Raw genomic sequence first — 11,534 nt, forward strand, 5'->3', positions numbered from 1 at the left:
TATATATATATATATATATATATATATATATATATATATATATACATCCCCAGGAAATTATAAAAAGGAAGAAGTTATTGGGTGATCTTGATACCCTGTATAAGAACTATAATATCATTTTGTGTTGTCATTTTCCCCCAATAAAATAACATTTTCTGTAATGACAATGTTTATGTTGTCTTCAGTGAACATTGCTCTGTACCTTCTGATCAGGCATTGACACCATTTTTCTCTGTAAGGTGTTGGCTAGCAGGGCTGAGAAGAAGCATCAGGTTGTTGTCGAGTTAAACATTAATCTGTGACGTCATTTACATTTTTGACCTTGTGTAACACTGGGAAATAAGCTTGTGTTTCTTCACAAGGAAGCAATAAACTATCACAATTTCATATCAATCAGCTGACACCTGTGCCATTGAGTTCACAAGTTAGCTGGAATATGTAGGATAAAGTATAGATGAGTAGATGGAGAATGTGCCAACAAATTTAAGAGAGAAAGAGTAAAGCTGTGGACAATATGTATTTCATATTTAGTTTGTGAAGTTACATTTTTGCCTATGGTGCAAAGCATCTTTGATCATTATGGTGGGTATTTATGACAAGCAAATAAAGTCCTGTGTTTCCTGGATACAGGTCAGGCTGACAGGGATGACATGAAAATACATCAAATGGGGAAATATTGCACATGGAAATTCATACCCAGTCTACATGTTGGCATGTACACAAGCCAGAAAGAAAAGCTCAACTGACGTGTTGAATAACGTTTAATGAGTGAATATTATATTACTGTATGTTATGTAATCAACGTCTACACCAGTTACTGGAATCATTACCCCCCATGCCTCCACCTTCAATTCAAAAGATGGGAGGAACGTAAGTCATATATTAACTTGCCCCACCACAACAGTTTTATTGTATATATGAGTCAGTGACAAATAAAGGTTGGCAAGATGAGAAATTCAAAAATATCTTAAAAAATATTATTTCATATCAAAAAAGGCATGCATCAGGTTTATTAATATCTATATTTTGTGTTTGTGTTGGTTTATGTAATTTGTAATGACATTTGCAACATTTTTTCATAAAAAAACTGCATAAACTGCAGATTATCTAAGCGATAGCGGGCTCCAAATTCATTTAACCAACTAAATCTGCTACTAACATCAGTCACATATGCATAAGAAGCTCCAGTCCCTTTTAAATGTAGCCTAGTATAACATTAATGTGACTTGCATGAAAAGAAATGATTGAATTAACAAGCAAATCAAAGGAAATGTATCTTGGAAAACACACATAACATACGTATGACTGATAACCTGTGAGACTAAAAGGGGAGAGATGGAGGTGTGATCTGCCCAGTCACCCCCCTTGCTGACTGCGTCCGGTGACATGATGACACTGGCTTCCTTTACAGTTTCCTTGTTATCTCAAATAAAGCAGTACTGGTATTTCTACACTTCTACTTCTGCAAAAGGCACTGAGGACATCAGAGCTTGCTAGACACGCCAAGGTATGATAATGTGTGATATGTTCATTTAATTGACATTTTCTAAGTCACATTTTTCCCACATTTAAGACATTTTAAAGTGTTTGAAGTGTTTCTCCTGAAAGTAAAAAGTAATTTTAAATATTGAAGAAAAGAATACTTCTAAATTCTTGATTTTTTGATAATATTGTCTTACACATGTTACATTTTTTCTTACATTGTATATTTCCTTTCTGTTATTATATCAGTACTTTTAATATGTTTTTGGTTACATTTTGTTTTTACATATCCTTCAAATTTTCAAAAAATTTTTTTTAAGTGTTTGTTAACAGTTTGTTGTTTCAAGTTGTTTTTTGTTAACTTAGAATTACATTTTTTATTGTATTTTTTACTTTTTGTTATATATTCTATATATTAATACTTTTAACACATTTTTTTTTTTTACATCTTGTTGTAATGTCGGTTGTAGTTTATTTGACAAATTTCAGAACTTTTCATAACTTCAGCTCAGTGTTTACGTAATCACTTTCAGTTATCTGTGTGAATAGCAAATAATAGACAAAGCAAAAAAGTGCAATAATTTGCTTGGTTGGGAGTGGCACATCAGGACATTCTTTAGCTTTGTATTGAATGTGTATCATTACCTATGAACCCTTTATGCTATGTTCTTATTTATATAAGGCGAGTATACTGAGATACTGCTTCAGAAAATGACAGATAAGGCTCCTAAAAATCGGTTGTTTGACACTTCCTCACATTTTCTTTTCCCTTTGTCATTTCCAATAAAACTTAAAATATTATCATTGAATTTAAATTTAAATCATACAATTTGAATGTGCCTTTTAATATATCTTCCAGAGACATTTGGCAATATGAACGTACAAAATCAGAAAATGCATCAATTAAATCAACTGAACTTACCGTCCTTTTCCATCATTTAATTGATATTTAATCATGTTTTTCTCTCTGTAGATTGATCATGACTTCAGTGCTGGGTGTAGCCCTGGTCTTGGTCCTATCAGGGTCCACTGTGGCCTTTGTTCCCATTGGGGGTGGTGCATCCACACATGTCAGCATCACAGGAACAGCCCTGTTACAGACAGTGACAGAGACATGTCGGGCGGTGGCTGAGACTGCAGGTCATGAGTTTGAACCCACGGTAGGAATGGAAGATAAAAATGTGCACACAACACGAACGTTATCACGAACACTCACAAAATAAACATACTCACCCTCATTTCAACATATTAGTCTGTTTCAATTCAGCCTGAGGTTCAGCCTTGATATACTGTATATGAACAAAGGCCATAAAAGGCAAGAGAAAAACACACAAATAATACTGTAAATAATTGTTTAATTATAATTTTGTGGTTGTTTCCACTCTGACCTTTAGCCTTTTACCTCTGATTGCAGGGTTCATCCCCTGAAGAGCTGGTCCGTGCCTGTCTAGGCCCAACAGCAACAGGAGAAGTATCAGCTGCCAAGTTTTACTCTGCTCTTCAAGAGATTTACATGCAGAATTCACTGGTAGACCGTGACTTTGTCAACAGGTAGGAGTTAAGAAAGAAAGATAACAGCTCACAAAATATTTATAATAATAATAATAATGATTATTATAATAAATTAATAAATCTATTGCAAAGTTTTAAATGTGATTGATGCTTTCAAACTGTCCAAGTAATTACCTGCAGAAAATTTCCTCAGTGCTCCACATCACTTCAACTCAGAGGCCTTCCTAGAAGGCCGCGGCCTAATCATGGAGGGCATGGCAGCTATTAAAGCTAACGTTCAACAGGAGAACTTCCAGGCTGCCAGAGAAACACTGGGCAGAGTCCTTCATACACTGCAGGTGAGAGAGGTGGAAGGAAAGCGTTGATCGTGGAGAAAGTTAGAATAACAGACAGAAGATAGAATGACAGAAGGCAGAAGAAGAAAAGTTTGATTGTGTGCGTAATCGGTCAAGATGTAATCATAGTTGTGTCTATAAAGTGTTATTTCCTTGTACTGTTAGGACTTCTACAGCCACAGTAACTGGGTGGAGCTGGGATACACAGAGCCATACATTGCCCTCATACGTCCAGACCTTATCCTGGAAAACCTGGCAGGTGTGTGTGTTTGTGTTATTGCTGTCATAAACATAGGCAGACTTTGTGTATTATGGTGGGTTTAAAGTCACAAAGACAACATCCATATCATTGTAGGCTGGGTTATTTTACTTTTCCTTTACAGCATGGCCATAGACTACTTCTTTATTATTGGCTCAAGCATTATTTAAGATAATCATACGCTGTTCTAAATGAATAACAAAATATTTGAATAGCTGGAAACCTGCACAGCCGTTACCAGCTATCTCCTTGTTGTTAAAGCAGTCAAGTTTATTTCAAAGTTAGCAACAATACCTACATCTTAATTGCAGAGAATACTATAAGTGGGATCTTCCACTCTGAACATACAGTTACGAAATATAAAAACACTCCACAAGTGCAGTTTTGTGCATTATTCCTAACAAGAAGAACAGCAGTTATCAACCTATGTAAGTGATGCTTACTTACTTTGTTTTGCTACATTTCACTCTGCATCTTCTTTGCATTTTGCCTGTGTAGATGTCGACACAGCCACCTGCAGTGACTGTGCCACTGGAACTTGCCCTAATCCGATCCTTCCCAACATCCTGAAAGAGAAGAAACTCACATCAGGCTACATGGGAATCTTCTCTGCTGCTAAGCCTAAAGGTATCTCTGACAGATATATCACTAAGCTATATTTAAACACATGGCTACGTGAGGCTTGTGATCACCAACAGCAGAGTCTGTTGTGCAGATGCCTTGTCAAGTTCACCCACATTAAATAAATACATTTTAATTGCTCTTAAAAAGGGCAATCTCCATAGCTAGTCAAAATATGTAACAGTGATATGAAACCATTATTACCTGCGTGAATTACTTAAATACACCATGACAGAGAGAGCATAAATGTTCTCATCAAGAAAACTTACTCCTAGGTTTTTAATCAGGTCACACAGCCTTCTAGTTTCAAACTCATCCACATTCATCATCCTGCACACTCAAGGTCAAATCTCCATCTGAAGTAACAGTAAGCAAAATATATTTTTGACGAGAGGTGACTAACACACATGACTTCTATCACTTTCATCTGACATTACATATATCTCTTTTGATTTTGCACTTATGAGCCAATTTTATAACACCATGTTTCTCTACTTTGAGTATAAGACAACCCCAATTTAATGGCAAAAAAGCATTGATGAGTCCATTGCAGGTATAAGTCCACTAAAAATAGATTTTTGAACCATGTCCCACTTCAAACTGTCCCTTCTGTCCTGTGACAGGTAAGTGTAGCCATGGAGGTGCATCTGACCTGACTAGCAAAGAAATTCCTCGTGGAGGCATCAGCAAAGATGAGCGTCGCTCAGACAATATGGCCCTCCACAATGCTGCTGTAAATACAGCCACAGCTGCCAGCCTCCAGTTGCTAGAGGATATCCGACTGGCCGTAGGGGACAATGACTTCCTGAGGTAAATCATCAGAGGTGGAAAATATCTTAATCTAACTATTTGCTGTGAATGAACGAAATAAATAATTATACTATATGATGAAAATAAACAATTTACTGTCCAACCCAAATTAAGTTTAACCTGACTTTAATTTTTCAACTCTCTCACAGAATGATGGGAATCGCCCGTTCCTCTGTTGTGTGTTTTGTTATTGATACCACTGGCAGTATGTCAGATGACATAGATGAAGCCAGGTCTGTTGTTTATGAAATCATTGACAGCAAAAAAGGAACACAAGATGAGCCATCCGAGTACATTCTGGTGCCCTTCAATGACCCAGGTATGATCTCTTCTATGCAATACCATACCATATATTGTATTCTATGTTATGCTTGATTGTATAGTTGTAACAGTAGTTAAATATTAGTGTATAAGATGATGTAAAGTATATAAATATGGCCACAGTGGTTCTGTAGGATGAAAACCAGAACGATGTACTAGCACTTACCCTTTTTGTGTTTTTTATGCAGCGTTTGGACCTATGATCAGGACAACAGACCCTGATAAGATGAAATATGAAATCTCTAAGCTCAGAGCAAAAGGAGGTGATGATCCCCCTGAGATGTGCTTATCAGGACTTCAGGTAATAAAATGGATTGACATTGTTAAGAGTGTGATGATTCAGAATAAACTTAACAGGTTCATTATTTTTATAATTCCAGTTGGCTCTGACCGGTGCACCTGCCTCTTCCCACATCTATGTTTTCACTGATGCTATAGCCAAAGACATCGAGCTCAAGGATACGATTGTTGCTCTCATCAGGAGCACCAAATCAACTGTAAATATTGACATCCAGTTGTGTACCCTGGTCACTTATTGTTTCATTTGAGAGGCTGGGGGTATAATCTTTCCATTAATTCCTCTACAGGTATCATTCTTCATGACTGGGCCCATCAGCAGGCGCCGTCGTTCCCCCAGAGCTGCTTCCTCTAATGACTACAAGGACTTGGCTCTGGCCTCTGGAGGTCAGATGATCCAGGTGTCCAAGCAGCAGCTGCCTGAAGCCACAGACGTCATTCTCGACACCTCCACTTCAGCTCTGGTAAGACTGTGCAGTTCTGATTAAGCATTACTATGGCCGATGCACAATTGCCACTATCTAAAGTATATACCAGGCCTGCCTGATATGGTTAACCCATGTTGTTGGTTATGTTGGCCATGTTGTTTTTCCTGTCCCTCTGTCAGGTGACAGTTATTCAGCGAGGAAGGAACCCTGGGAAGCAGGAGACCTTCCCCTTCACGTTGGACGAATCTCTGAAAAACATCACCATCTACATCACAGGACAATCCATTACTTTCACACTGATCAACCCTGCAGGTAATATACCACCTCCATTGCGGGAATCAGTTGTTGTTTCTGAGAACACCATTGTGAAACGACTTTATGACTAATGATGCTTTCTTCCAAATTCCAGCTGTGAGCCAGAGCCATACTGAGGCCAGCGGTAAGCTGGGAACCATTCAGACAGTAGGCAACCTGAGGAGAATTCGTCTTAATGATGAAAAACTGACAGGAACCTGGCAGATCAACATCAACTCAAAACAACCATATACACTTAAAGTCACAGGTCAGATACTTCATTTTGATAATCACAGAATGCAAGTCAATTGTGTCTTATACATGCACATGCATGCTTCATTTGCCTTCATTTAATATAGTCTGAGTCCATATTCACAATGAATCTGACTGACATTTAAAATGATTTCTCCCAACAAGCATGCTTCACATTTATTCCCATTGCCTTTTGGTTCATGCAAAACATCTAGCTTGATACTGATTCTGGTTTCAAAATACCAAATAACACAAATTATTGCACATTTGTTCATAAAACTGAAAACAGGTAAAGGAGACATTCAGTCAGGTCTCATAAAAGTACCCTGAGTTCTTCTTTTGGTGTGTATCTGTGAGAGTCTGACCAATATGGCATTTTTGAAACCAATACTGATTTTAGAGTGGAAGAAATTCACTGAAAAGTAAAGTATATTTTTAAACTGGGATGAAAATAGATCTTTTCTGTGTCAACTGTTCACCGATTTAGCACTGATATGACTATGCAAAGTTACTCAGAAGGCTGCTTTATTAAACAAGTAACTAATATAGTACATTTAAGATTACATATTATTAAGCATTTCTAGAAATGATCATGAACTAAATGAAAAATAAATAACAATACAATAGCAAAATAAACAAAGGTGCTGTGCAGTATCAGTCATTATTTTAATTGATTGAACTGCAGTCAGAAATGCTTTTATCTTGCTTATCAAAAAAAAAGCCACTAATACATAACTAGTAGTCACAAACAGTAGCTCCTGGTTCGCTGCTGCCGACTGAAGAGATGAAGAGTGGCAGCGGTGTTACACTGTAGTCTACTACACATGTTCAGGTCTGGAAAACCAGACGTTGAAATTTTAACTTGTAAATGTAACGACTCTAATGATTAATTTGGAGACAAACTGATCTATGAGCACTGAACAAAACCATTTGGTGTGAATACATGTTCACAGGTTAGCTTCCACTTAAGGTATGAAAGTAGCTAATGTGGCTAACAAGTACGATGAGCTTGTTGAGTAAAACATGGGGATGTTGTTTATTTTCTTCCCAGCATTGTGTCTCATCAGTTAGGTCACAATGTAGTGTGAAATCAACACTGAACTGACTCAATCCATCACCATCTGCTGAGTTGCAGAAAGCTGCTCTGATGCTAACCCTTCAGTCTACTACATTACTGACTGTACTGACAAACTATAGTTGGCTAAAATAGCAAACGTGAAAAGCATGAGTGACATGGCGGTTGTCAGGGTTGGACTACTTAATGTTATATTAGTTATATTGAAAAGGGAAAATGATGGGGGTCATTGTTTATTAACTCAGTATGTATTTCACACACTCGTTGGCCCTATGCTGCGTTCCCTTTACTTCAGAAGTTGGAAGTCGGAGCTGGGAATGACGTCACACCCAAGTTTGATTAGTTCAACTTCCAGTTAAAGTCAGGAAACCAGTTCTAGCAAGGTTAATCATTGATAGCAACAATACCAGTTGATAAAAACACAATTTGCTGTATTTTGCTCATACAAACATGTCCATAGCAACATGTCCACAGATAGAAGTTTGACAGTGCTGTGTGTACGACAAAGGTACACAAAAGTGCCAACAAACAGGATATGAGTACAACTTTCTCACAGTTGATGCAGAGCTGCCATCTTGGATTTTGAGGTTGGAGCTGATGAGGTTCGTCCGACTATCCGAGTCGGAGATCTGACTTAAGGGGGGGTTTCCATTTGAAATTTCATACTAGGAACTCAGAAATTCTGACTTCCAAGTACAATCAGAATGCACCATTACTGTGGAGACACCGCTTGATCAAGACTTCATTTCAATTTGCTTGGCTCTGATAGTCATAGACAGTGGTGAGAGTATTGTAAACAATAGAGTTGAACAAGCTCTGCTGGACAAACTACGTAATGACACCATGTCTAATTCACCCCAAGCATCATTTTGTCATTATGTCATGTAAAAAAACATTAAACACTTACACTGAAACCAATATATCTGTGAACAGCCGAAATTGGCTGACTAATGAATCGGTCGGGTTGTAGTATCTGTATTTAATATCAGTCTGTGTATATTTCCAGGCCAGAGTACTATCACCTTTATCTATGACTTTGTGGAGAGCTTCGAAGGACCTCATCCAGGTTATGCAAAACTCAGTGGACGTCCACAGGCAGGTAAAGTACATGCTAACAGTGTCAGTATACTAATACCGTAGTATTGTTTCCAACTTTGATACACCCACTGTAGACTCTGCTATTTTTCAGCATCAAACAGCAGACAAAATAAGTTAACATAAGTGGAGCATATAGCAGCTAAAGAGTCAGCCATTTAACCAGATATTGGATGGTTGCCAGAAAACAACTTCAAATTAAGATTAATGTTGCTCCACAAATGCCGGATGTGTTAATAGACAACGGTGGGCTAACCTGTTCTGCATTCTGCAACAATTCTATAATATACCATATGCATGCCAATATAATAACAGCCTGTGTAAGCTGCCCACAAAGTGGTCAAACCTGGCTATGTTACCATGAGCACTTTCACAGAAATCAGGATACTTTTGCATGTAAATATCATATTCCAAGTTGATTTAGAGTTGATTAGAAATCTGAACATTCTTAGAATAATGTAAACAGGGATATGAATCCAGGTTTCTCATGTTACATGTAGACACCATATCCCTAACATGATATGATCAAAGACAGGACGATAATCAAAACTGGGATATTAGTTGTAAACACACTCAATCCACAATTGATTTGCGGCATCATTCCACCACCCATTCTTGAAATTGTACAATGTTTACTGTAAAGTCAGCCAATGACTTTTGGCCGTGAAAACTGATTTCCTTTTTGTTCTTCCCCCTACATTGTTTCTTTTCTTCTCTACTTTGGACAACCAGACCAGCGAGCCAACTTGATGCTCTCAGTGATAGGTAGAAAAGGTCCGTCCTCGATTACTATTGGAGAAGTTGGCCTGGTAACCGTGTCTGGTACTGAGGCTGTTAGCAATGGCACAACTACTGACATGGGCAACGGAGACATCCTGGTGACTGTTGATGCGGTCCCTGAGGGAGAGTTTGTGGTCATTCTGAAAGGAACTGACAAAGAGTCGAACAGTAAATTTCAGAGGCAGTCTACCACCCAGATGTCTGTCTCCAAAGTGAACATCCAGGTAAGTCTTTTCACTTTCTCTTAACATCCCATGCATCTATCCCCCCAGTTTTGTCCTGTTCATTATAAAAATTACATATTGAATTATAATGTCACTTGAAGACCTTGAACAACTTCTTCATCTCCACCACTTTTCCCTGTAGGCTATGGTGGAGAGCAGTGTGGAGCCAGGGGCAGCCTTTGAGCTCCCTTTCAGTGTCATGACCCAGGGCTCTGGTGGTCAATACATCATCAGTGCCAGAAATGACAGAAACTTCCCCATGTCCTACCCAAACCGGTGAGGGGAGGCAACTTAAAGCAATTCTTTGTTTCAAAATGTGTTAAATGCCCTTATCAATGGCAACATGTATCAGAACTCACATACCTCTTCTTGTAGCTTAGGGTAAAGTAACCATGCACAGTACAACACAACCCCACAACTGTAGAAAAATAGCCACTCAATGGTGTTACTCTACATAAATCAAATGTGTGGCCTGCTCACAATAATTTCCTGTAACCAGTGTATTTTCCTTTCTTCTCTTGACAGCCTTGATTTGACAACCGGACAACATGCTAATGGTACTTTGACTATTACGCCACCTGTTGACACACCATCGGGCAGTGACGTCACTCTGACTCTGGAAGTCAAGTCATCCAGTGGCGTTGACTCTAATTACGCTGTTCTTAGAATCTCTGTTGTTACCAAGGTAACCAGGCAAATTCTCATTCACACCTAGTTGGAAAGATTAAAACAAATAAATAGAAATCTTTAACACATATCCACGAATATGATTATTACAGATGCACTAAGTATCCTACGGATCTAAATTAAAGTTTCATGTTCCAATTACAAAAATTACTGTGATTCATGCATACATTCCCCATCTTTCTCTGTTCTCTCCAGATTACAGATTTTATTCAGCCTCTGTGTGAAGTGGTTAGCGTACTGGCTGATGCTTGTCCTAAAGACGTATCTCAGTGTAAACCTTTCCAGTGGGAGCTATCGGCCAACCTTACAGATGGAAACGGCACCGGGATACAGAGCATTTCCCTGCGTCAGGGTGATGGAAACCTCTCATACACCTCCCTGAGCTCTCCCATCGTCCAGGCAAACTACAATGCTTCCTGCTGTTCACAGATTGTCCAGTTTATAGCTGTTGATAAAGCTGGCAATGTGGGAAAGTGCGATCACTCCATTGTACGTTCTGCTAGCCCTCCTTCTCTGACTCTGCCTCTGTGGCTGTGCCTACTGGTATCTGTATTTGTAGTAAAAACTTGAAAAAAGCTTTGGTTTCTCAGAATCTCATGTCTGTTGTAGAGGTGGACAGGTAAAGTCTGTTATTTTAAACAATGTGCTTCCACTATGGAGGAACACTACTGGTGATGATAGTTATGTTCTGCTAAGATAACATGAGTACTGATGAGGACTTGAATGTTAACTGTATACTTTAAAATAAAAAGTAGAAAAAGTGTATTTGTATTGTATGTTTGGATTTCTTTCTCATGTATAATGTATGTTTATGGATATCTTTAGTTCATTGGACATGTTTCACAATTTTTCACATTCTTGTAACTTTTCTGCAGAAGTGCTGAAATGGGTAGAGCTTTGGGGCCTTGCATGGCATCTGTCTAGGAAACAAAATCACACGATCCAAACATAAAACCAGATGTATTTCCTTTTTAAATTATGCATGTAAATGTACTACATGTAAAAAAAAAAAATGTTATTATTTCTTGCCCAAATGCCTCCTTTCTCAGGGACACATTTATA

The 11,534-nt window shown here is 38.2% G+C and overlaps 1 protein-coding gene across 1 annotated transcript; it reads left to right on the top strand.

The window, feature by feature from the left end:
- Positions 1-1,486: 1,486 nt before the first annotated feature.
- On the top strand, positions 1,487-11,202 carry LOC133995255 (von Willebrand factor A domain-containing protein 7-like). The gene is made up of 18 exons (XM_062434595.1): positions 1,487-1,507; positions 2,456-2,642; positions 2,897-3,033; positions 3,188-3,332; positions 3,495-3,588; positions 4,087-4,215; positions 4,833-5,019; positions 5,169-5,338; positions 5,529-5,641; positions 5,721-5,837; positions 5,928-6,101; positions 6,245-6,377; positions 6,475-6,627; positions 8,693-8,785; positions 9,514-9,785; positions 9,928-10,061; positions 10,311-10,470; positions 10,668-11,202. The coding sequence occupies exons 2-18, from the start codon at positions 2,463-2,465 to the stop codon at positions 11,040-11,042; spliced, it is 2,766 nt and encodes a 921-aa protein (XP_062290579.1). The 5' UTR covers positions 1,487-1,507; positions 2,456-2,462; the 3' UTR covers positions 11,043-11,202.
- The last annotated feature ends 332 nt before the right edge of the window (positions 11,203-11,534 follow it).

This window comes from Scomber scombrus, chromosome 2, assembly GCF_963691925.1.
Source record: "Scomber scombrus chromosome 2, fScoSco1.1, whole genome shotgun sequence".
Classification (NCBI taxonomy): domain Eukaryota; kingdom Metazoa; phylum Chordata; class Actinopteri; order Scombriformes; family Scombridae; genus Scomber; species Scomber scombrus.

Bases quoted from the DNA above. Each gene is read 5' to 3' on its own strand.
- LOC133995255 (XM_062434595.1), top strand. From the start codon at position 2,463: ATGACTTCAGTGCTGGGTGTAGCCCTGGTCTTGGTCCTATCAGGGTCC. The intron at 3,034-3,187 runs GTAGGAGTTAAG...AAATTTCCTCAG, and splicing joins GACCGTGACTTTGTCAACAG to TGCTCCACATCACTTCAACT. The intron at 5,020-5,168 runs GTAAATCATCAG...ACTCTCTCACAG, and splicing joins GGGGACAATGACTTCCTGAG to AATGATGGGAATCGCCCGTT.